The 27,584-nt window shown below is 41.2% G+C and overlaps 1 protein-coding gene across 1 annotated transcript in view; it reads left to right on the forward strand.

The window, feature by feature from the left end:
- TET2 (tet methylcytosine dioxygenase 2) overlaps window positions 1-10,167 on the forward strand; it is a 98,429-nt gene extending 88,262 nt beyond the window's left edge. Inside the window, exons 9-10 of the mRNA XM_054990261.1 lie at window positions 124-484; window positions 3,357-10,167. Coding sequence (XP_054846236.1) covers window positions 124-484; window positions 3,357-4,735 — 1,740 coding nt within the window. The 3' untranslated portion in view covers window positions 4,736-10,167. The remainder of the gene's footprint in view (window positions 1-123; window positions 485-3,356) is intronic.
- The last annotated feature ends 17,417 nt before the right edge of the window (window positions 10,168-27,584 follow it).

Below are 27,584 nucleotides of genomic sequence, written 5' to 3' on the forward strand. Positions count from 1 at the left end.
TGCCATTCCAGATAAGTTAGTCTGTAGTGCTTTTAAAGTGGCAGCAACATTATTCACAGCCCAAACTGCAGAATTTTGTTTTCTGACATTCGGAGAAGTCATTCTATAATATTCCTTTAACAGGTATGCACACTAACCAGAGAAGACAATCGTGAAATTGGCCAAACGCCAGAAGATGAACAACTGCATGTGCTGCCTTTGTACAAAATCTCCAACATAGATGAGTTTGGAAGCACAGAAGGCCAAGAGGAGAAAAAAAGGAATGGCAGCATCCAAGTCCTTAGTTCATTCCGGCGAAAGGTCAGGATGTTGGCAGAGCCTGTTAAGACGTGCCGGCAAAAAAAGCTGGAAGCTAAGAAAGCAGCAACCGAGAAGCTTTCTTTGATGGAGAATGGGTCTAGCAAGCACGAAAGAGAGAAATCCGTCATAGCACGTCAGAAGCAGACCGGCTCAGAGGCTTCAGGCCACACTAAACAGTTAGCAGGTATGGTTTTTAAATGTATAAGTCCCTGTTCACAACTCATTGCATGTACTATTATATCCAATAATGAAGACCGTGTATCATGCCAATCACTAAAGCAGCAAAACCAGTCCGCATGCAGAAAAAAACCAGAAGAGGTTTCTGCATACTCAGCAGACTGTCCAGATGTGCATAAAAATGCATTTTGAAAATTTAAGTAAAAGATTTGCTGGGTGGTGGTAATACAAAAAGTGAATTGATGGGGACTGAGCATGACCAAGAAGGCGTAGGATGCTGAGAGCAGTTAAGAATCAATTAAAGAGGAATAATAGAGAAATCTAGGATCCTGGATGGAGAGATTTGAGAGTGTATAGGTGGGAGAGGGTTTTTCAAGATTGTTTCTTCCTCTCTCTGTAATTTCTCATGGGGCCCCAGCTTGTTGCATTATTTATAATCTGTAGAAGCAGGAAGAAAACTAGGCAAATAATTTTTAAAAAATAATCATCCTCTCTCATGCCTAGAACAATGTACATGAAATCTTTTAATGCCCAGTTTTTAGTGGATGTCCATCATCACCATCACATATCCAGGGCTGTCCAATCAATTGTCATACATTCAGTTTCATACTGTCTGAAAGCATCTGATGTCACATTCACATGCAAACTTTCAACTTTCTGGCACTTTCAGCTTTAGAATGTATTCTCATCTGTGTTTTTATCTTATGACATTTATGCTCCATATTTTCTAAGGTCATGACAGTGTTTGGTACCAGGTATAAAGCTTCTCCCAAACCTTTTTAAAGTATAATGATTCATTCAGAAGCATTTAGCTTAAATGAAGTCTAATGAGGAACTGCACAATAGTTCCATTTCGTTCTTCTATCAGGGCAACTTCTACCTGGGCAATTTGCATTGGGTTCAGTGCTTTCAGGAAATGGGTTTCCCCCCCTGTTTTCCACAGCATCATGGTGCCTCTGCTCACGGCCCAGTTTTCACTCAACTTCTCTGCAGGTTTTCCCAAATCTACAATGCTTTGGAAAACATCACAGCAAAACTGGGCTGGCTGCCATGTGGGCATGAAAGTCTGGATTTTCCCAGTCCCATCCGCAAAACAGCGATTTTCCCTGTCTCGTTCTCCGTCGCAGCCGTTTTCCATGACCACTACATGTGCGACCAGGAGGCTTTTTGATTTTTTTTTAAATGCAATTGCATATTAATATAACGACGTATCAGTATGTCCATTATTTGTTTAAAAAAAAAACAGAAAAAGACCAATCACCCAAGTAGTGAGAGAAGGGTTGCCACCATGGGGACTGGGGCAGAGAAAATGCTGCTATCAGGAATCTCCATTGCCGCTGTGCAAATTACGGTGTTTATGTAGACCTTCATCTGAATGAATCTATTGTTAAGTCTTCATGCATTGAACTGGCTTTACTATCGGATGATTGGTTGGTTGATTTGGAAAATTTGTATGATACCTTTCCAGACCTGCTTGAGGTAGCTCACAATTAAAACAATAAAAAAGACATAGATAAATAATGTCACTAAGAAGAAATAAAAACATAATCACTATCAATAAAATATTGCCAATAAAAACAGCCAATAAAAGCAAGACAAAATATAAAACAGAGTGATTTAAAATGGTGCGGATAACAGTCCACAGACTACGAGCTGACCATAAAACAACTTTAAAAATGGAGCTCCTTTGTTAAAAGCCTGGGTAAAGAAAAATGTTTTTAGCCTGCTGTCTAAAAAAGAGTAAAATAAGCACCAGACAAACCTCAAGGAGGAGAGCAGACTAGAGAGGACGTATGCCACCACCTCAGGTTTCCAATGCATTGTTTTTTTCACAGATAAATATACAAAGCTGTTTCTATGTAATTGCTTTTTCAAGTACACTTTCTGGTCATGTTAAGAAATATAAAAATATATATATATACTTACAACTTTTCCTTTACCACTTTTTAAATCTCTTCTAAGAACTGTATTTAACAATTTGCTGTCCTCTTTTCCCCTTTACCTTATGTAGATTGCATTGTCTTTCGGGTGATGCTTGAGATACAGAATATTAAAAATAACCATTTTCTAACGTTGTGTATTTTAAACATATTAGTTTAAACAACTTAAGGACAGCACTTGTGAAATCCATGGATGGTAATGTTCCTCATGACTCTGAAAGCTTTACATGGGGTTTTAGACTAAGGTGCGTGATTGAATTACTTACCACGACCACCACCACCCAGATGCCAGGCTGTACTGTGGAGAAGGGACTTCCCTTTCTCAGCACGGCTTGGCCTGTCTCTTTAAATTTAAATTTGTTTTCCCAGAAGCAAGGTGAAAATGAAAGTACCCATCAGGCTCTTGAGGGAGGGTTGGGGTAACCATGTTCACCAGACATAGTCTTAATCCAGGCTTTGTCACAGATCTGGCATCCACCTCCACCCTTCACTTGGGAGAGAACACACAGGAAGAAGACCTGTCCTCCCCAGACAAGGATTTAAATCCTGCTTGGGCAACGAATATCCCTGTAGCTTTTGTCGGGATGTGGCGGTGGGCTCAGTGATGAAGCACGTGCATTCCATGCAGAAGACCCCAAGTTCAGTCCCTGGCTTCTTCAGCTGTAGGATCTCAGGCAGCAGAAAAGACCAGAGTCCCTGCCTGAGACCTTGGAGAGCCACTGTTAGTGTATGACTTGCTCAAAGGCACGTGAGCATAATCTTCAGTGGGAGACAGTACTTCCTCTTCCCCATGTGGCAATCTTCCAAGGGGTGCCCCAGGGGCTGGGGTGGACTGTGTCTCTCCCATCTGTGACCAGAACAAGAAATTAGCTTTTATAGATGTTATATTGAATTATTTCTCCCCTGGTGTGATTTCTTTCCTTTTCTTCTTGTCCACAGATTTGTTACGTCTTTCAGGGCCAGCCATATCCCAGCAGCATATCTGTCAGCTTCCGCATCCCACCTTTCCTAATAAAACTCAGTCCAACCACATCAACTCATACTCTGCTCCAGGTCCCACAAACCTCTACATGGGTCTACCCAATGCAGCAACCCCATATCCAAATTCTTCCCATGCTTCAGATCCTTATGGAGGGTCCAGCCCCATGAATATCTACCCATCCTCTTCGCAGCCTACAGGAGCGTATTTGAATTCTTCCAGTTTGATGAATCCCTATTCTGTACATTTAGGTCAAAATAACCAATATCCTCATTACCAATGCAATGGAAACTTGCCTATGGACAGCTGCCCCTCCTACTACAGCACCTATTCCTCTCAGCCTCAGCATATGGACCTGTTTAGGTATCAGAACCAAGACTCTCTATCTAAACTAAGCCTACCACCAATTCATACATTTTATCAGCATAAGTTTGGAAATGGTCAAAACTTTGGGCCCAGATACTTGAATTATGGAAACCAAAATGTGCAGGTAGATGCTTTCAACACTTGCACCATTAGACCAAATGTTCAGCATGCAGGGTCTTTTCCTCCTTATTCCACGCATGAGGCCGATGACCCTTTTATGGACATTGCCGCTAGACTGAAGTCTAATCTAAGTAATCCAGGCATGGACTACATGAATAAAAATGGTGATCATCTATACCCCCTGCCACACCTAACACATGACTACCACTCGGCTGTGGGCTTGTTAAATGGTTCTCCTCATTCACTCCATCTCCAAACCAAGGATAACCAGGCAGCTAATGGGTTTCCAAACACGATTCCAGGTCTTAACCATCCCAGGACAGCTTCCCATGAAGGCTTAAATAAAACTGAGGTGCTGAATTCAGAGGATCCAGGTGAAGTTTGGTCAGATAATGAGCAGAGTTTCCTGGATCCAGATATTGGAGGCGTGGCAGTTGCCCCATCTCACGGGTCAATTCTCATAGAGTGTGCAAAACGTGAGCTCCATGCAACAACCCCACTAAAAAATCCCAACAGGAACCATCCCACGAGGATATCGCTTGTCTTCTACCAGCACAAAAGTATGAATGAGCCAAAGCACGGTCTTGCTTTGTGGGAGGCAAAAATGGCTGAGAAGGCAAGAGAAAAAGAGGAGGAATGTGAAAAATACGGTCCAGATTATGTGCCTCAGAAAGTGCATGGTAAAAAAGCCAAGCGGGAGCCACCTGAACTGCACGAGAACTTGGAACCAACTTACATGCGCTTCATCAAGTCTCTTGCAGAAAGGACTATGTCACTCACCACGAACTCCACAGTGACCACATCTCCATATGCCTTTACACGGGTTACAGGGCCTTACAACAGATATATATAAAACTTCAGATCTTTGTCCATTACCTCATTTGTTTAAACTATTCAATAAGGTAATTTCTTTTAATTTCTGGACATGGAAAGGGCAAGAGACCTTTTTGTTTTGGTGTTGTTGCTTTTTTAACTCATCAGTGGGAAAACCTCAGCCCACCAGCAAAAGAGGTAACATTACCACCGCACTTGTTTTGTAAGTGGTCACAGATAACATCTGAAGAACTTAAAACCAAAGCACCCTATGCAAAATTTAGTAAATGACATTCACCAGTTTACATTCAAATGCTGGTTGAATACTGGAAAAGATAATATGTATGCATAATGTTTAATTTTTTTCATCTGTGATCATTTTTAACGAAAGCAAATTAAGATGAGACTTTTTTTTAAAAGTAAAAATGGGGTAAAACTTTCAAAATTCCTCCTGGTGCTGAATCTATGATGTGCTGAAATACTGGCTTTTTAACATGCAGGGTTTTTTTCTGTAATCTTAATATTGACTTGATCTTATTAATCAGGATAGCTACATATATAACATGATGAATACAAAGCAAAACACTGAATTTGTTTGGCTATTCTAAAACATGGTGCTATGTACAAGAATGGTGTCTAATGCCGCAGCTGAACAGTTAAATGAGTTATTAACCATGATTAAGTTAATATTTGTACTCTGATCTCCTTGAACTGCAAACAAGATCTTTACATTAATGTTTGCATCTAAGCAGTCTATTGTTTTGAAAAATCAATTTTTTAAAAATAGGGTGAATGGTTATGATCTAGAGCCAAGATCCAACAACGCTGTGTCTGAGGAGGGTCACAGCATGTGAAGCCAGAGACCTCTGTGAATCTTCTCCACTGCACCTGCTCCCCAGAAGGTAAAGCCGTTTGCCACTTGAGCAATGCGAGTGGGCTTGCATAGGGAGTTCATAAGATTCATTCAGACCATCAGTTTAGTAAATGCACCTTTCTCGTGTGTTCCATGGGATCTAAGTGCTGTTCCTCAACATAAGGCTAGGCAAATTTTCACCACTGCATTTTATAGCACTTGGACAACTGGTCACTGCTGTATCATTAGAGTTACTTCAACACTGGCTCTGATTTGGCATCCAAATTGGGGCAAACTTTTTAGAATGTCCACATGACATCATCCTAAAATTGTCCACTTTCCAGGTTTTCTTCTGGTTTGATAGTTTCAGGTAGGTAGCGAAGTCTTTTATTTTACGAAAGGGAACTTGACTCTCAAAAGCTTATACCCTGGAAGTCTTGTTGGTCTTTAAGGTTCTACTGGACCTGAATCTTGCCCTGCTTTGATGTGATCGTTCTGAAACCTAGTATGATATGATCTTTTTAGAAAGGTTTCAATCACAGTGTGCATGCAGGAAAGTGTACATTTTTTTAAAGGTCTTGCCCACATTGGTAGCATTTTCCTTGCCTCAGCCCCTCATGACCATAGTTTTCCTTTGTACCATTGAAGAGCTTTTTTCCCCAGGCTTTTTTTAAAAATCAGCAATTGCAAGATCATTATACCATATAATGTGGTTATAATGACAACAATCTGTTGTCATGTTCATTCTACCTTGCATTTAAAAAAATATCTTTAGTCCTTTTTGTTGTGGACATATAAGGGGAAATGGCACCCCTTGTAGCCCTAAAACAAAAAGGGCTAGAGGTTTTTTTTTTTAATTAAAAAAAAAGCTGGGGATTCAGAGGAGGTAGTAGAGCTTGTCAATAGATGGTTAAAACATTGTAACAACCTAGCAATTACCTATGTTTTTTTAAAAAAGCTCAAAATACCTCTGGTGGCAGGGGGAATAATAATAGTCATAGGATGCTGAGGTAAGGAAAATCTGGGACCTTAAAAACATAAGCAGGAGGCAGTGTTTTGAACATTTTTAGTGCAGCTTATCACCTGGCTGAGGTTGGAAGCTGTTTTTAAATAGAAAAGTGCCTTCCCCATTCCACTAGATGAAAACCCTGCAGTCAGAAAAAGTGTTCAAAGGACTCTGCAGTTTTCCCCACCCACATTATTTCTATTTCAGATTTCAGCCAATGGGCTTGATTCACCACAAAAATTCAGCTTGTGCTAGAGCTGTTGTTGCACAAGCGGAAACTCAAGAAAAAGCTATTTTAGTATTGAGTAGAGATTTGTTCTACTGCACTTCTGCAGGTAGGTCAATAAAAAGGAAGTCCAGGCTTTTGAGCATCTAGAAAGTCCAAAGAGAGTCTTTGGTTGTACGTGTGGTTCTCCTCCCCACCAACTCTGGTCATGTAGGCTTTGTTGGATCTCAGAGCCAAACTACAAGTGATGCCTGACACGGGTTGGACACTTGTCAGCTTCCCTCAAGTTTTGGTGGGAAATGTAGGCAGCTTGGCCGAATGTTGGACAAGTGACAGTTGAAAAGTCCATTGGACAGCAGTCGGAGAGCCAAGCTGCAAGACCAGGATGCCTACATTTCCCATCAAAACTTGAGGGAAGCTGACAAGTGTCCAACCTGTGTCAGGCATCACTTGTAGCTTGGCTCTCAGTGGAATGTACTCTTTGAATTGAGGCCTGATTTAGGATGATAACCAATAGAATGATTTTCTTAAAATGGTGCTTGTGTACCTAAGCATTGGCAGAAACCCAAACACTGCTAGGGCACTAAAACATTTTAAAAGTTTACTTATGCTAAGAAATTGTTCTTAAGTGGCAAATGCATATAAGGAAGCTTGATGCTTTTTGTTGTGTTTATTAAGGAAAGCAGTATGGTGAGGGCGGAATTTAGAGCAGAGAAGAATCTAAGAGGCCTGTAATCTTTTCCGTGCCTCCTACTTCTCCTCCAAGCAAAAAAAGCCCCCCTCCATTCCCTGCCATGGGGTTCAAAGTATGTAGATGACCCTTTAAGTCATCCTTCTACTAATGTGGAAGATACACATCCATTTCCAGTTCCAGTCAGTCAAAGTTAAACTGGGGCTCGCTGGATTGCAAGAAAATACTTGTGTTATATTACCTCTCCCTCCCCCCCCATTTTTTGGTGCTCATCTCCCACAACTGTACTGTGAACAGTTTTTCCCCCCTAGAATTATAACAAGCTGATTGTTCAAATTTTTTTTAAAGAAAATATCAACTACAGGTAACAGACTTGACAAAATTGTTGCTTCAGATGTCTGCAGTCTTTTAAACGACCTGTAAGACTCTCCAAATAACTGGGCAGACCGCTCTGGTGGTGTTAGGTTATTTTCATTGTGGTATATTGTCATAGTTCAGTGCAAGTAGTTCTCTTTGCCAGGAAGATTTGAGTAGACAACAGATACAGGGTTATTCTGTGTGATTCTATTGGTGGGAAAAGGATATAGAACAGGCAGCTGGCTTGCTGTGGTGGTTTTAAATTGGTTATTTGTATAAAAATGTAAGCAAAAGAGATGTATAGTAACTTAACTTGTAAACAAAATTTTTTAATGCAATGCTCTAGTATTTTAATACTGTATAAATATATATATATTATATATATCTATATTATATCTATATCTATATATATATATGGATTTGGAGCTGAATTCACATCATGGTGCTACTCGGCCAGCTATTAAAATGTGAGCTTAAAAACATTAAAATGTTTGAATGATGTTCCTACTTGTCATATTACCTCAACACTATTTGGCAATAGGATGTTAAACTCAGAGTGGAAGTTTATAACATTGTCATACCATCTACCCCTCCTTCCCCGCCCCACCCCAATTTTTTGGAAAAAAAATACTTTTGTTCATTACTTGATATTATAACAAGTATAACTTGAACTTCAGCCTTTTAATGGTTTTGTTCTGAAAATTCAGGGATATATTAGCTCACGATCTCCTTAAGCCAACATATCATCTGAGAGAGTGTGCGCGCGTATAAAGCTGTGTTGTGTAGGTTTATAAATATATTATTCTTGAGAAGTTTTTTTATTTTTTCAGGGATTTAATCTTTCTTTCTTTCTTTGATCCCTCTTCTAATTTTACTTGTAAATGTACTGATGTAACTAAAACTAATTTTTGTAAATCCATTAGCTCCTTTTTATGGTAATGAAAGCGTTATAGCATTTTTAAAATCTTTTTGTGTATGTTTCAAACAAAATGGAAAGTAGAATGCACTGAGCAGACAAAAGGGAAACTGTTAGAAGCAAGGATTTGGCAAGTGACCATTCATTATCAAGAGTTTTTCTTCAAAGAATTCTCTAAATAAGCTCTTAGGATAATGTTTAAATCAAGATGCAACTAGGAGGCCACATACACACACAGTGCAAACCCTACAACTAAATGTATGGCTGTGGAATATACTGTAAAGCAAAGGAACTGGTCGTGAAATGAGTTACTCATCTGTTTCAGTTTGCATGCCAAGTTGTTATTTTTATTGGTAGGATTTGTCACATTGCATAAAGACCAACCTTTACGAAACCAATGCCTTAATTTGATCTTTTAAATTCGTTTTAACCCAAAAATTCTGTTCAAAGACAGCCATGTCATGTTATCAATCAAATATATATAATTCTGCAGCTAGAAAAACATACCACTCCCATAATCACAACACTCTATATATGTCTTTGCTATACGTTTCTTTTGAAATCAGGAATTCACATTTCAAAAGTTAGTTGAACTGTTCTTGACAGTCACCCCAAACTGGAAGACATCTCCGATACACTCGCAAAGATCCCCACACCAGCCAGAATTGCACCATTTCTTCAGTGTTGGGGAATGCCTCTGCATGCATGAGGCTTCTTAGTTTTGAATAGAATCCAGGAGCCTCTGCTTGTATGGCGCTTCCCATGCAAGTTCGTGCTGCTGGATGACGGAGGGCACTTGTGCTGTAGAGTAATAGAATTATTTGGTAATAAAATCTTTATATTTACTGTTTCATACCCAGTTTATCATAGGAGATGGATTGAAATGCATATCGTCATTTGCCAAATTCCTAGCAAAGAGGAGAAAACTATGTCTGGGCTGGACAAATGTGTCTTGTAAATAGCAGAACTGTAATTTTCGATGTACAGAACCCTGGCTCAGAATGATGGGGAAGGGGAAAAAGCAAATATTGAATTGCTTGTATAGGATTATCAGGTTGACTATAGCCATACTTGAATACGCTTGTGAGTGGTGTCAACTTTACTTGAATGATTTTTTTTCATCTGGATTGACGCACAGTGGCGTTGATGTTCACTTTTAAAGCTAGTGGTTAACTTGTGTAGGAAACTTTAACAGTTTGACACTAAGATAATGAACATTTTCTACGTGTGCATTTTCTAAACTTCTATGTTCTGCTGTTTGTTTTTTTAATATTACTTTTCCTCATTTTTAAGAAGTTTTGGTTTATGAATTAAAAAAAACTGAGAATGGTTATAAATACTGTAAATATTGTAATGTAATGAATGCAGGTTATTTGAAAGCTGTTTTATTATATCATTCCTGATAATGCTGAAATGTGGGTGTTTTTAATAAAATTTATATTTATTTAATGCACTCTGCTTACCATGTGAAAATGTGTCTTTCAATGGACCTAGTTGTGCAGTAGGAAGCCCGAAAAGGCTTGAATGGGGCACCTCACTTTTCCATGTATTGCCCTCCCCACAATTTCCCTCTTTCCCTCCTTCTAGCAATCCTCATATCCTCATCTTTTTCCTCTTCTTTTTTTCCTTCTCACACTCCAACCAACCTACCTTTAACTTGTTCCCCATCTTCAGTTGTATTATTTACTTCATTTATACCCGACCTTTCTCCCCAGTGGGGATCAAAAGTAGCTTACATCATTCTCCTCCATTTTATCCTTACAATAACCTATGAGGTAAGTTAGGCTAAGAATGTGGTGATTGGCCTACAGTCACCCAGTGAGCTTCTTATGGCAGACTGTGAATTTGAGCCTGGGTTTCCCAGATCCTAGTCTGAAACTTTAGCCACCACACAACAACTTTTGTGCAGTGGCTCCTGAGGAACTATAGCAAGTAGCCAGTCCTGAGTGAGTCATGTGAATCATGTGGTATCAAGTCACCCAGTAGTTGCTGACAGGCCTGGCCCTAGGGTTGCCAGTTTCCCCTCACTTCCCATTGGGAGGGTGGAGTACCTGGGACTTACCTTGTGCCTTTCACGAGGTCTTCTTTTACACACATGCAAAGTGCATGCACACCCTGGCGCCAGCATGATGACATCACTTCTGGTAGTGATGTCACCACACTGGCTGTGCGAGCACTCCTGTGCTCCACACGGGGGCAATTCGGCCTGTTTGGGGCCCAAATCAGGCCCAAATGAAGCGTGGAAACGCTCCCACAGGTAGTGCAACATCTCTACTCAAAGTGAGTTGCCTGCCAGTGTTGGACAAACTCCGGGAGTGTGCTCCTTCCGTTTGGCAGACGAGGGGGCAAATCCCCAGGAGTTTGCCCACCACTGGCGGGCACCTGGGAACCCTACCTGGCCCTGGTAAATCCTCTTACTCAAACCTCAAAATTGCCCTTCCCGTTCCTGCTGCCTTTTATTGACAGAAAGCAAGAAAGGTGGCGATGCTGTTGTGGTTGCCTAGCAAAAGCCTCTGAGGGCATTTGTTTCTTAAAGGTACAAGCACTGTTTTGGCAAGTTTGGAGGGTTTAAACCCCAATGTATTTGTTTTAGGTTTCAGATTTGTCTGCAAACCTGGAGCTCTTCTCAGTTTTGTAGAAATATCTGCCAAGTCCAGGTTGGGAAATTCCTGGAGATTTGGGGAGTGGGGGCTGGAAAGAGTTGGATTTGGGGAGGGGCCTCAGCAGGGTATAATGCCATAGTCCACCCTCTGGACTATGGAGCAGCCATTTTCTTGAGGAGAACTGCTCTCTATTGCCTAGAGATCTGTTGTAATTCTGGGAGACCTCCACCCACCAATTGGAGGCTGGCAATTGATATAAATGCACTAAAATATTCGGTTGCTTTATTTTCAGACCCTTTCCATATAATCTACAGCATTTCCTTTATTCACCACTACGCTGATTTGACATTGTCACTGAGCTGTCACAGCCCCAAGATCTTGCTTCTGGTTAGTCACCACCAGTTCTGGGTCCATCACAATATGTAATGAATGCAAGCTTAGACCATGCCTTTATAGTCCTATTTCCCCAAATAAACTTACAGAGCAGAGCAACTTACAGAGCAGTCCTAAACCAGGTACACCCTTGTACAAAAGGCTTGGAAGAGTGTAACTCTGCTTAGGATTGCACTATTAAGTGCCGTGACAATGGGAAACTCATATAGCAAGCAACTTGTTTAAATGAATGTAATTTCTATGGTGAGAGCAGAGGTTCTAGATGAGAAATTCCATTTGAATTTCAATTTGATGAGAAACAGTTTCTCTCTCTGAACCACTTCTGGATGCTTTCCCAACACCCACTGCAACACCTTTACTGCTTTACCAGCCTCTGTGCCATGAGTTAAGTGCTCTTTTCCTGCAAGGGGGGCAATGCTTGCCCACCTCTGCCGCCTTCTCGCACAGCAACTGGCTGCTCTTCATGCTTGATTCCCATCCTTCTCCTTATCCCAATGAGATTCCAAATGGCACTCGGGCCACCCTTTCCTCTAGGGCATTACTCATTAGACAACAAAGTGCACGAGTGACTCAGCAGATGTCAACAAATTATCCCACTTACTTCTACAGTGATTACATTAGTGGCACCATCTGTTACCAACAGGATATGTGGAAGTGACTCCCACATATAGTGTCCACCTAACAAGCAAGTTTGTAGCCTGACAGACGTTATGAATGGGTTGTTTTTGTGGAAGAAATGGTCCTAACCAGGCTTCACCAATGCCATCTGCTCCCACCTTCAGCTGCCTCTCAAAGCCAAACTAGAAGAGATGCCTGACACGTGGAGGACACGCGTCAGCTTCCCGCAAGTTTCCATGGGAAATGTAGTGAGAAAGAACCTCTGTCAGGGAGAACAAGGAACAAGGGGAGCGTGCTGGCAGTGGCGAGAGGAAGTGCACTCCCCTTGCTCCCCTAAATGCACTTGGGAGCCAAGCGCATTAGCAGCTGTGAGAGGGAGAGGGAGCTGCCAGCAAGATTGGCTCCCTCTCCCTCTCACTGCTGCCGGTACACTTTGCTCCCAAGTGCAAAGGAGCAAGGGGAGCCATTTCCTCTCACTGATGCCAGCATGCTCCCCTTGCTCCCCTAAATACACTTGGGAGCCAAGCACACTGGCAGCGGTGAGAGGAAGCTGAGCAGACTAGATGAGACACCTAGAGAAAGAACCTCTGCCAGGGAGAGGGGGGATTCTCCCTCTTCTCCCTTTCTTACTACATTTCCCGTGGAAACTTGCGGGAAACTGATGCGTGTCCTCCATGTGTCAGCCGTCTCTTCTAGTTTGGCTCTTAATGAACTGTCTGAAATAAGTGTGGGGCAGTTGTCGCTGGTGAAATCTATTGCAGGGCTCTCACTCAGTTTCTGCTGTCCCCCATTAAAGCTATGCACTTCATCTTAATGGGAGGGTTACTCTTGCCACCTGTAACAGTGTCTTTTTATCCTATGCGCACCATCTCTCATTTCTCTTAACTGAGGAGGCCATCAACCCTGGATTGGACTGAAGTCATCTTGGACGACAGGCAGTACTAGAATGCCATAGAGTCAAGGCACATGACTCACCCCACCACTCCAGCAGGATTGTGACAATCAGGGACAACTCCTCTTTAATTTTTTGTCAGGTAGACTGGGTAGACAGGGAGGGGGGCTACCATAGGAATGCAGTACAAGCATACACATGCACAACATTATTTGCAACTCTCAAAAAAAGTGAACGTTCCAGTTTTTGAGGGTGCTGCTTGCAATTTGTGGTCAAAGTGTGATTCAAGCAAAGGAGTAGACACCAACAGGCAATCTCCCACCCCTGGGCTTCAAGCCCCACCGAGGCTGTTCACTTCAGTGGAAGCAAAAATGGGGAGTCACACTGAAGAAAGTCAGTAGAGATCAAAGAATTGCTATAGTGGCGAGACATCATTTTGGGGTACTCGACTGGAAGTGAAGCTGTGATGCCTCCTCCCCATTATTCCTGCTGGTTGCCAGCGGTTAGCTGGCAACCCTAGGGTACACACACCACTTGAAGGCTGTTACAGTCTTTATAAACAATCAAACTTAACGACCCATCACTCCCAAGTAAAACATCCTATCCACTTACATTGATGATTTGTTCACCATTCAAAATGAGCAGTATTTGGAGTGGCTTTGCACCTGCATTGTTGGCAGCATTCAGCTTGGGCACTGGTAAGGACCTGCAGTTGGCAAATGTTAGCTCTCACCTTACTGGGCTGTTAGGCCTACATGTGACCGAGGGTCATTATGGTCATGTGCAGCTCATGTATCATCAGGGTTGCCAAGGCTGACTGAGAGGGTGGGAAGACAGGGGAGTTGGCTGTTAGCCTATGTCATTCCTCTCTAGAAACTAGCTTTCTAGGAATTGGCTCTCTAGGAATATGGTTTTACCTTAGAGTTTTCAGTGATTCCTAGAGAAAGCTGGTGTCATTTCCAGGTTTTCTTGAAAAGTGACATCTATTCTTTGTAGGAAACTCTGGAAACGCTATAGTTTTAACAGTTTTCGTAGAGAGGAGTGAAGTTACTTTTGGGTTTGATGATGTGAGATCACATCATCAGCTGACAGCCTTTTAAAATTTTATTTCCCATCACTGCCATGAACCACCTGGGGACAGGGGATCCTCACCCCCATCAGGGGGCTCGCAACTCTGTACATCATTTAAAAACAGTTATATTTTGAAGTTTTGTGCTAGTTTTACACCCATCTATGATGTTTGTATATATTCAAAACTTACTGGATTGGGCTACATTTCCCAGGTGGTACTATGAGAATGGCTGCTTCCACACACGTTAGATAATCCACTTTCAATACTCTTTAGTGAACATTTAGAACTGCTTTTCCATGTGTGGAACAAAAAATCCACTTCCAAAGGATTGCTAAAGTGCATTGAAAGTGCATTATTCAACGTGTGTGGAAATGGCCAATATGTCAAATATTTATAATGTTTAAGGACTGCACACAGCTTTGGGAGTCCAGCAGGCAAAATGGGGTAGGGCTGAAATACTAGAGAGATATTGCATGCAGTCCCCACTACTACTTACTATTCCCACAAGACTGAGACAACCAAGAAAAGCACTTCTTGTGCAAGTTATTTTTCCCAGCAAGTTATTTTTCCCAGCAGATTGATTGGGCAGATGGAGAAAGAAGACAATATTGCAAGAATATGTATGCACAAAACGGTTGCAATACACTTTAGAACAATGTGGAACAATGTGGAGTGCTTGATAAAAAAATGACCATTTTTTAAATTGTTGTAACCTGCCCTGCGCCTGCTTGTGGGGAGGGCAGGCTATAAATTAAATAAATAATAATAATTGAGGAAACTGCTTATGATCAAATTACGATTCAAGCAGAAAAGTGATCATACATCACTGGCTGAATGTGGACTGTAGACATTAACCTTAAGTAAAAGTGCTTTCCTATTCAAACCTATATTTGATCTACTAGCCTTCAAGCCCTGTTGACCTGGTTTTCTGTTCCTGCTTTTTCCTTTTGACCCTACAGCCCGCAAAATATGCATGGAAGGATAAGAGTTGCATCTGAAACCATTGCAATTCATCGCGTATGTTTTCAGTGAAGGTACAGACAAGAATGGCTCCACAGCATATATGTTAAATTTGTTTTAATAAAAGAGAGGGAAAAGCAGTATTGAATTGCAACCTCATGGACATAAGAATCCAAAATTGCTCAGAGTTGCCATTAATGGTCTTGCTGCTGTGAAACCTGAAAGGAACAGAGTAGCTGCTAGTTTCAAGGGCAACATAAAGGCAATGAAGGAAGCCAAAATTATTTTTCTGAATTTCCCTCACTGCTGTTGTAATTGGGCACCCCAATATACTCTGTTCTCATTCACAGAGATCAGCATTCACAGTTGCCATTTTATATATATATAGAGAGAGAGAAAGTGTCACCTAAGTGAAGGCCCAAGCAAGTTTTGAATTGATTTGCTATAATGTGGCTGATAAAAATGGTTGTTATAGCCTCAAAATCCTATATTCACAAAAAAGAACTGGGAAATATAGTCCTATAAGAACAAATATGCCCTTGCGGGTCTGTCAGCAACAAAGCAGATGGCAAATTGCTTCATGTCTGACTTCTAATGATGCCACCTATCATCTCTTGCTGGCCAATCTAGAAGAAGAGCTGGCCAGAATTACATTTTCTCACAAAGCATTAACATAGTACAAAGATGTTAATTTTTCTCAGAGACCCAGTTTCAAGTAGAGACCAACCTACAACACAGATGTTCACTCTGTGCACATTGATTTAAAGCTAACAGTAAGAAAGAGAAAGGATACTGAACAAAACCACCCATCATGGAAAAGCATCTCTGGACCTCTTTCATGAGCTAATTGCCCTCACTAAAATCGCCCTGCAATTTCTTGGCTCAACAGGCAAACTCAGCTGGGGATTGTAAACTACAAAGAACTTACTTGAATAACTTCTTGGGTTCTAAACAAATAGTCAAAGAGTTTTCTATATTTATTTTTTTTAAAAGCATGCAGTTACCACAAAATCAAGGCAAGAATAAAGCTTTTTTGTTTCTCGAAGAATAATGAATTGCTTTGAAATTCCTGAAGACACAGGTGGTTGGTGCTTGGAGAGGGAGCTCAGCAGAGGTATGATATCACTCTAGGACAATTCTCCTAGACTCTATGGTATACCATAGAGTCCAGCCTCTGAAGGTACAATTTCCTCCAGAGAAAGCGACCTCTGCCATTTGAAGATCAATAGTAATTCTGGTATAACTCCATGTCTCATTTTAAGATTGGTCATTCTAGTTCTAATAGACCCTAGTTTTAAAATGCATTAAAACTCTTCAAGATTTGTTTTTGTTATTTAAAATACTTATAGGCCATTCTACTGCAACATCAACTACTGTTAAAGAATTACTGATATCTACATTGATTTTTTTATTTGTTCAGGCAGCATTTCAAAGCTGTTACCAAAAGTTTCTGTTTATGTGATATATATAAAACTTTGACACCTTCCTCTTTTAAGATGACTCTACATAATATCTATAGCTTTTATTTAAAAAATACATTAAAATGAAATAAATTCAATTTGATGTTAAATTTAAGTAGAGCTTTTGCAAAAGACTACTAACTCTACAAGAATTTCACAAATCAAAATGCATAATAATCTTGAATGACCTATACCTGAACAACCTCTTGTTATCACCTCTTACTGAAAACAAATCTATTTCAGTTTCAGGTGAGTAGTTGTGTTGGTCTGTAGTAGAAGAGCACGATTCAGGTCCAATAGCACCTTAAAGATCAACTAGATTTCCAAGGTATGGGCTTTTGCATGTCAAAGCTCTCTTCGTCTGCGCTTTGATGCTCGAAAGCTCATGCCCTGAAAATCTAGTTGGTCTTTAAGGTGACAGATCACTTTTACTAATCCAAAATCTTACAAAGTAGCCCAGTTATCATACACATTATCTTTATTTAATGGATTGTGTCTGTTTTACATATTTTCATTTTTATTAATGTAACTGCATTCCATAAATTATTCCATTCATCATCCTCTTATAGAAGAGACCTTTTCTGGTTCCCATTTGACTGTTTAAGCCTACATTGCACTGTATTAAGTGGGTCAACTTACCATTTATGGTCCTCTCACCCACCACAGGTGTTGTTAGCTTCATTATGGAACCTGCGTTATCCTCAATTACAGCTGTTGTGAATGGTCACTATACTTTCTTCTATACTTTGATGGAGTTTTGCAAACATCACAGAATGTACCGTATGACCTTTTAGTCCACATTCACGTTTTTCCTCTATATCTCTGTGTGTGCATATATATCTATATCTATATAAAGACAAGTGTCCTGACTGACTCATCAACGGCCAGCCCAAACCCCTGGACCTAGAAACGTGAAACTTGGGGAGAACGTTCCTTTTGTAATGTAGAGGCTCACTAAGAAGGGATTTTAAGAAATTTACCCCCTAAGGGCGTAAAATGGGGTAAAATGTGTTTTCCCATATGGATACAGCTTCCCTGTGTGGCTGGCAGGGTGCTTCCCCCCCCCCACATACACAAACTGCCAACTCAGCCACTCTTCCCCGAGGTCATTTGCATATGCGGCCTGATTGGTCATCATCCCAACATTCTAAACAGTATTCAGGTCACATGCAGTACCTCAGGACACATTCAATTACTCCCAGTCATTGAATGTGTCCTGAGGTAAAAATACACCTCCTAGTCTTCCCATCTAGGGTTGCCAGTCTCCCTGTGGGGCTTGGCTTTCCTCTGTGGCTGGCAGGCTGATGGATCAGCTGTGGAACTCTGTGTTCTGAGGTAAAAATCAGGTAAAGGAAACTGCAGACAGTTGAAGAAAGACAGTACAAGACTCCTGAAAAGGGATTTTATATAAAAGTAAGTATGGCAACTGAGTTTTTAAATGTTCATGGGGAGATAGTGCACAACCTTTCTAGGGGCCATTTCAATGTGAACCTCTCATATGAACCTGCTGAAGTGCCCACCACACCACCCCTCCCTCAGTCCAACTCCATCTCACACCTCTTGCAGCCATCACCTCTTACTGCCCCCAAGAAGCCTCCAGGCAGACGTTGTGCAAGATATACCAATGCTAAAAGGAGAAAGCAACTTAGAGATGCGGCAAAGAAATATGCACATCGTACTCCTGCTGTGCACTGAGCAGCAGTGGCCAAGTGCCAGCAAGTCCTGAGTCCAAGGGAAAGGTGACCATCCCTGCAGGCCTGGGCATAGTAGTGACGACCCTAGCAGACCTAACATCCACGATATACCCTGATATTATCACTATCATGGAGAAGTCCATGGACAGGCTGTGCAAGCGTGCCATTCTGACCCCAAAGAATGACAAGGCTGCCATCATTAATGAAACACAACTTAACTCCCTCGAAGGGGCAGAAATGGAGTACAGATCTGTGAACTCAGTGGTGCAAATGGATGATGCGGTCCACTACCCTGTGGAATTCCTCAACATGCTCAAACCTCCTGGCTTCCCAGCCCACAAGCTTCTCCTCAAAGTGAGGGCTCCAAAGTGGGGGGGAACCACCAATGAGGTCTACAAAGATGTCCTTCAGTAGAAAAAAAAAGGTTGTACATATTTTTCACTTTATTTCTTGCACTACAATCTTTTCCTTTTGAAAATCTCTTCAATAAATGTTACATTTCAAAATTCACTTCATTTTTCGGCATCAACACGCTTTGCTTTATTCAAACACCTTTGTGAAGCTCAGGCACGATGCTATTATACTACAAAACCAAGACCATATATATGGTCTCATGTCATGCATCTGATTATGTAGGCTATAGCCCCCAAATGCTTTTACTACAGGTCTTTTAGTCTGTTGTAGCCAAAGTGAAAAGGAGTTTTGTATCATGTTACTGTAACCTTGTGACTGACACCATACTTCATATTAATGGCCAACCTGATTTTTCTGCATATTCTTTAATATTTTCCAGTAACATTACCTCAGGATTTAATGGAAGCTTACAACCAATTATTTCTTTATTACTTCTTCCCAATAAATGTTAATTTTAGGATTATGTATAAAATTAAATTACATTTCCAGGTTCTATTAATCATTTATATAGAACTTTAGTGTGTGTATATAGCTTCATGGGCCATCAGAGGCAATCCATGTACCCAGCCATTCACAACTAAAGAGTGAGCATATGACCTTTTTTTCTGAGGGCTAATACCTTATTTTTATGTATTGAAAACAATCTATGGCAGCCAGGTAAGGCTAGGAAGGATACAGATTGTTGCTCTAATTCCTGTGCTCTACATTTGTTTAAAAAGTTCCCTCAATATACATATAAACAGGTTGGAATGGGTGGCTCTCGTCAGGCCCAGTTTAGCCCTCAACCATCCTTACAACAACCTGTAATGTAGGGCAGTCTTGTTAGTCCCATAGATATAGTGGCAAGTAGGGATCCCAGGTTGCCCGAAGGGGACAGGGGATCCCCCGCTCCCATCTTTTGTCCCCTGCTACCACTCATGAGGTGGGGGGTTGGAGTTGGTAGAGGAACAGGCTTCCCAAGTGTGCTCCCAGAAACCCATGATTACACCACCCTGGGAGTGCTCCTGTGCTTCGCAGCAGGCCGACTTGGGCAAAAAGATGAAAAGAAAGGTAAGTGCCAGGTCCCTCACTCCTGCCGGGAAGGTAAGGGAACCTGGCAACCCTATTGGCAAGTATGAATAAAACAACAACTTGCCTAAGCTAATTAGTGAGTTTATGTCAAAGGAGAGATTTTAAAAACTCATTCCCCTAATCACTACAGTGCACTATGCCAGCTCATGTGTGCCACTGAACTCTTGGACCTTTCCTTCATGGTTTTTGGCACATGCTCATTTAACAGTGAAAATATTCCAAACTTGGCCATAGAATGTGGATAAAAAATGGAGCTAGGGACAGAGAGAAGAGTTTCTACAAATCAAAGGGAAGCCACAGCTTTGCAGAAAAACCAATACATTGGTGGGTTAACCCCCTCAATTAACAGAAGCAGCCTTATAACTTTAGGATATGAATGCTCTCTGTAGTGGCCATTGTGGGGTTTGCTAGGCAACCACAACAGAACCACCAGCCTTCAAACCTTAGTTTCTGACATTAAAAAGGTTGAGGAGAGGCAGGAACCTTTCCAGGGCTGTTTTGACCTTTGAAGGATGATTCACTGGGGTGAGAAACCACTAGACAACTTGATAACCATCAACTTGCATGGCTCATCTAAGACTGGCTACTTGCTGCTGTTTAACAAAAGGCACCCCATAAAAGTCAGCATGGAATAGTAATTAGAGTTCCAACTAGGATCTGGGAGACCCAAGTTTGGATCCCCAGTCTGCTGCGGAAGCTCACTTGGTGACGTTGGGCCAGTCACATGCTCTCAGACTACCTTGCCTCACAGAGTTGTTGTTGTGAGGATAAAATGAAGGAGAAAGATGTGAGCCTCCTTAGGTTCCCACAGTGAAAAAAGGCTTGGTATGAAGTGAGTAAATAACTATAGCTGAAGAAGGGGGTAGATAAAAGTGGGGTTGCTCCAGGTGGCACCTGAAGATCTCCTGGAATTGCAACTTACCTCCAGGCAACAAGAGATCAATTCCCCTGAAGAAAATGGCTGCTTTGGGAGGGGGGGATCTATTGCATTATACCCTGCTGAGGTCCCTTCCCAAACCCTGTTCTCCCCTGGCTTCATCCCCAAATCTCCAGTAATTTCCCAAGCCAGAGCTGGCAACCTTAAACATATGTTGGTGGGTGGGTGAGAGAAAACGAAGCAAGGAAATAGAGGAGGGCTTTTAGGAAAGAGCAAATGGGGGAAAAGGAAAATGAGATGCCCCCACAAATCCTTGCAGATCCCCCACTTGTATGTCCTGTTTCTCTTCAGACATATGCACCTACAAGTTACAGACATAGCACAGCTGGTTCCACAGATTTTATGTATTTATTTGAAACATTTTTATGCCCTTTTTCCACTCAACTTACGGTCTCCAAGCAGCAAACAATCAAAAGAATATCAAGATTAAATATATTAAATATTGAAAACAAACAGAAACAGGGAAGAAGGCCTCTTGTTAGAGAGGGAGCATCAAAGGAAAAACATTTTTTAAAACTTCACCTGCTGGGGGGAGACATATATTTTATATATTCGATTTATATAGTCGAGGGAGACAGAAGAATCTCCATGAGAAAAGAGTTCCAGAGTTTTGGTGCCAAACATTATTCTCATTTCTCCTCCTTCTCCCCTATAATGACGGCATTACACTGTCCCCTACCTTCAGATCACTGACCATTTGGGTGTGGAAACACGCACACTAGGAAATCACACTGCAGGATAACTGATCCTATATACTGCTGCAAAGTAGGGGAGAATGTGACATATTCCTACCCTCAGATACAAAGCATTACTTTTAAAAGTAAATATTGCTAGCAGGATTTAGTTAATATATATTCACCTTTGATCTTGAATCAAACCAAAATACAATCACATCACCACAAATACAACAATGCATTAAACTGAGAACTACAGTGACATAACTAGTCAATGCTACCTGGGCATTCCTTCCTTCCAATAAGGTTCATCCATGACATAGCAGCAATAAAAGGCACACTTGAGGATAATTTTGTCCCCCTTTCCCTGACTCACCTGCCCCTGCTTTACATTGTTTATTTAAAAAATGTAGTGCTATCTCTCCAGTGACCTCCTCAAGGTAGCTTATAACACAGTACCCTCCACACCCTGGTTTATTGTGGGTTCTCAGCTATATGAGCTACACAGTTCCGGTACCTGAAGGAAAAATGAAACCCATGCTCAAACAGAGCTCCCGTCTGCATGTGTGTGTCACATTAATTCAGCAATCTCAAGCTGCTTAACATAATGAGTTAACTAAAGTAACTGAAGATTAAAAGCCAGTTTGGTGTAGTGGTTAAGAGCACGGGACTCTAATCTGGAGAGACGGGTTTGATTCCCCACTCCTCCACTTGAAGCCAGCTGGGTGACCTTGGGTCCGTCACAGCTGTCTTAGAGCTCTCTCAGCCCCACCCACCTCACACGGTATTTTGTTGTGGGGTAATAATGGTATACTTTGTAAACCACTCTGAGTGGATATTAAGTTGTCCTGAAGGGTGGTATATAAATCAATGTTTATTGTTGTTGTTATTATTATTAAAATAGTCCAGTCTCTGTGAGCAAGAGATTGAAGCACTCCAGAAAAACATCTGTTGCCTTCATATTGGGCAAGTTTCAGGACTCAGCTGACATTAAGCAGGCAATTAATTATCAGTGTGTAGTTCAAGGAAAACCAAAACACCTTCTCAAAGTGATTTAACTTCCTTTGCACTTGCACAAACAAAAAGCAACACTAAATCTTTTTGCATAGGTGAAAGGACAAGGCCATCCTCCGTGCTCACAAGCATTGTAGGAACAAGATTCATCCTGTTTAGACAGCACAGCAACCTATACTCTTACAGCGCAATCCTAAGCAGAGTTACTCCATTCTAAGACCACTGAAATCTGTTTAGGATTACACTGTTAGTGAACCAGGAGGAGGCATGCAAAGGAAGGAGGAAATACGGAAGGCTAGAACATCTTTCTAGGTGGGGACTCCTGGAACTAGTCATTGCATCCAGAAATCAGAGAACACAACTAGTGGACCACTCTCCACTCTGAGAGGGCTTGGTGTGGGTTCAGATCATTTTTTTAGACTATGTGACATTTGATGTTTCCGAGTAGAACTTAGTGTGAATCCCAGTATGGTCTCCATTGTCTCTATTAATATGGGCCTAGACTGATGGCTCAGAATTAGTTGAACCCACATACTCAAATTTAAGACATCACAAAATCGTAGTTCTCAAGATCTTCCTTAATTCTGATTAGTTTCATTACTCATCCTTATAAACAGAATTGCCAGCTAATTATTTCTATCAAGCTTTTTCAGTATTGTTAACTTTTTGATTTTGTAAATAGCTGTGTCATGTAGGGAAGTCTGGAGAATCCTTCCAGATTTTATTGTTGATTTAATATGGAACACATTTCAATTATTTTAAGGAGGGGCACACAGGCATTTGTGGGAGGGTGGGACAAAATTCTTCTTTGTGGTGGTCTTCCTTAGAGACCTCAATTGTGTCAGAAGTTTACACTTTTTAAAACAAGAACTCATACAATCAAAATAACAACAAGACTGCCATCAAGGTCTCCAGATTACCCTTCTTTGCATTCCCTGTTGCAATTCCAATTTTATCCAGCTTTGGGAATGTTCCAGCTGCCCACTTGGAACTGTTCCACAACCTCACTGATTTCATCTGATAGATTCACAATGCCATCCAAAGCAGCGTAAAATTTTATTTTTCATTTCCCTGACTTTCCCTGGCCAACATTTGTCAATTTCCCTGACCACCATTCAAATTTAAACCACAAGTTAAAAAATGAATAGGTCGTGTTGCACTAAGGCAAGGCTTAATGAAATGTTCCACTCTACAACTACACAAGTCTCAACCAACTGCAAAAATATTTGTCAAAGTAAGAGATTTAATATCAGCTTCTTTCAACATTGGCCGTCGTCACACGGGCTTTTATTTAGCGCTAAAATGGCGCTATTTCCTGGCAAACACCCACCTTATTCCAACACTGAAGCAATTTTCTCTCTTCTGCTTTGAGCTTGATAGTCGTGCTATTTCGTGCCTCAGTGTGAATGCCTCACATCGATGTATTTCACCTCGCAACGTCCTATGCCCTCCCTTCAATCCCAGAATCCATTTCTTCCTGCAACTTCCCTTTTTTAATTTCATTATGTCCTTATAACGCCATAACGACATAACACAATGCAAACTTTCTGCTGAAGTAAAAATGACTCAATCGCCATGGCAGAGTCTTCAGCAATGGGGATCACGTCAGACAGGGAGTTTTCTGCGGGCAAAGGGCTATTTATATAATTTCAAAGTTGGAAAAACAAAAGGGTCGTAATGTTTTGCTCTAACGGAATGTTTATATGCTGTTATTCCGTTATAGCGGAATTAAACGCCAGAATAATAAAAAAAAGGGGGGGAGGAGCTGCTTCTGCGCGGTTAGAGAGAACAGAACAGAGTGCTTCGGTGTGGACAGCTGGTGGCGCGAAGAGCCGTTAGGTGACCCAAAGAAACGTTACTGTGCCGATAACAGGTAGGACGCTATATGCTGTAAATTTAACGGAAGAGATGCCCGTGTGACGACGGCCATTAACTGCAGCAACATCTATTTTGCAATTGCACCAAAATTACACCAAGATACAAACTTCAATTCAAGTAAACTCTGAATGCTAACAAATGACATAAGATTTTTGTTATTGTTTTAAAGGTACGCTAAAAATTGCTATCTAAAATGGTTTCTCTGAAGCCACATTACGAAACTTATAGTTTTGAAATTGCAGTAATAATCAAGTTAGAAATTAGAATACAAGTAATCTGTTTTTAAAGAACGAAGATGTAAGATATAAGATATAAAGCTATCACTTCTACAGTTTTCTCTTTTTATTTTGTAGTCTTTTAGTTTCTCATCAATTGTTTCCTCTTCCATTTTGGCTTCTTCTCTCAGTCTTTTTTTTAGCATTTTCAAGATGTTTGATTTGTCCCTCAAGTTTCTTCTCTCTTCTGAATTTCTTCTTGTTGCTTATAGTGTTTAGCCTCCAAGTGCTCTGTGTAGCGTGCATGAGCATGCCTGACTGACTGCAACAGATTCCTATCAAGTACAACAGATTCAAGTCCTCCACAGTTCAAGACAGCATCCTAAACCTGACGTTGACAGACAACAGTTTCTCCATGCAAGTTCTCAATTAACATTGACTTATTAACTGAAAATCCACTTTCAACAGAAGCATTACCATAAGACAGGATAAGGCACATTTTGACAACAGTCCACAGGTCTGAGAAACTTCTGTTGGACAACAAAATACCACTGTAAAACGTATCCAGTCCAACTTCATCCTTTTGTTTTGCAACATATGCTTGAAATTAAGCCTTGAACTCATTGTGGGCAGCTGTGGTTAAAGTAGTGTATCGTTGATTTGATTTTTCCACTACTGTGTCATTGATCCGATTTGCTTCAAGAACAGCCCCTATTCTGGTGATGCCAAGATTTGGCTTGTATAAAATGATAGTAGGATCTAATGCTGATAGGCCACGTACCCTCTTGAACTTCAAAGGACTTCTCTCAATCAACTTTTCAACAACAGCTACTACCATGTTTCGACACCCTAGGCAAAACTCGGCCACCTGACATTCCCTCAGTTTAGTTTCCTTCAACAGCTTCTTTGCTGCAAAGCCAATGTCAACCTTGCTTCTGTCAAGCAAGTTCTCAGACAATTTCATGTCAATTGTTAACAACTGGGAACCAGAAGACACGTTTTGCAGCGTTTCTGATTTTATGCAACGACTCATTAGCTTCTTGATTAGCTTACAAAGTTCTTCATACAAAAAAGGTGCCAATGGTTTTTGGTTTTGAAACCTTTGTAGAAATGACTCACAATCTCCAGCAATCGTTTTCATGAAAGCCATTTTGCACTTCATGAGTGGATTGCAGCTTTTATACAAATTGCGGGTTTACTGTGGGGGAGTTTTGCTTCTTCCACATACTTCTTGTTGTTGTCAAAAACAGTCCTAGCTCTCTATCAAGGCACTTAACATTCTCCAACCACCTAGTGGAGCAAAACTTAAGGGGAAATAGTGTGCTTCCAGTCATAGCAGTGCATGATGCCCTCCCAGCTGGGGAATCTTTGAACAGATAATACATGTTGCGCAAGACTGAATTCAGGTCCCATTTCACTGCTTGCAATCCTGTTTTAAAAGACCCATGTACAACATGAAGGCTACAAGTCCCAAAGTCAACCAATTCTTTTCCTTCTTCTTTACAGTCAAGGTTGGTTTTAATTTCTTCTTTTAGTTTTCTCAGAAAAAGGTGATTTACATTTGGCCCATCCATAGATACTTGTAATAATTTTGCAACTGATAAAGAAGACATGCCTTCTTGAAACTTCTGAATAAGGCCTTCAGCAGTAGCAGTTTGAAGAAAAACACTGGTTAGATACCGTGTGGAAACTTTGACAGTAATCATCCCAAAAATGAACCACTAAATCCATCTGTCCCTTTTGAACCACCTTATTTAAAGCTTCATCAAAACAGATAACAAATGTTTGGCATTGTTTCAGCTGATTCAGTAAAATATCTGAGAAATATGGTGCCAAGCCAAAAGCAACAACATACATTGCTTTTGTTTTTCCAAGATGAAACTGTTGAGCTATCTGGCTATCTGAGAACATTCGCTTGAATAACTCACAGATGTTGTTACAAGAGTTAAATAATATCTTCTTCATCACCAGTTGCAAAGCCCACAGGCACTCCGCTGTCCTGACACAGTTCTTGATTACATAGGCAGCCATACTAGTTTGTGTGGTGGGTAATTCTTTGCCATTTTCATCACTCTGATCATGTTTTCCAGTTTTCACAGGGGCTGTCTCTTCACCCTCTCTGGTTTTACTATCTGAACTTGTACTTGGCTTTGAACCTAAACATATTGCGATGGACTGTTGACTTGATTTAATTTTCAGGTTCTTCTGATGTAATGGTCCTTATGCATGAGACTCCACAGCTCTAATTCCCATATTACTTATTCAAAGGTTTTGTAGCACACTTTACAATAACCTTTGCATTTGTCTCCAGCAACTGGTGATAGCCATGGAACGAAGTCAGAATGAATCCAGCCACTGCATATTAAAAACTGTTGTCGCGCTCAGGGCTGGCCACAACAGGCAGGTGGCTCACTGGTACTACAGATGGTCCCAAGGTTAGTTGCCAGGAAGTCAGTAGCCAAGGAGCCGGCAAACAAGAGTCCAGAAGTCAGGCCAAGTGTCAGAGCCAATACATCAGTCAGAGAGAGGAGCAGGCAGAAGGGAAGTCAGAAGGCAGGCCAAGGTCAGAGTCCAATCAATCAAGCAGCAGAGCAGGGCACAAGGCTTCCAGGCACAGAGCTCTGGTCACAGGGAGTGGCGAGCTGAGTTGCTTCCACACTTGGTTTCTTCAGCTTCTCTCTCTTATACTGTCCTAACGAGGAGCAGGTATTGTCTCTTTGCCTGATAGCCCCAGCAGGTGCTGTGCCTGCAAACGAGCACTTTTTCTCCTCTCCCACAGAGCTGCCTTTGCTTTATTTTTCCTCTTCTCAGCTGGCCCAGGGAGCTCAGGTTTCTCTTTTGCTCTGGGGGAGTCTTTGTCTCCAACAGCCTCTGCAGAGGTTTCTGGCTGTTCCTGCTGAGTTTTCTCTGGAGCAGCTGGTGTCACGACTGGCTCTGGCTCCAGA

This window comes from Eublepharis macularius, chromosome 10, assembly GCF_028583425.1.
Source record: "Eublepharis macularius isolate TG4126 chromosome 10, MPM_Emac_v1.0, whole genome shotgun sequence".
NCBI lineage: Eukaryota > Metazoa > Chordata > Lepidosauria > Squamata > Eublepharidae > Eublepharis > Eublepharis macularius.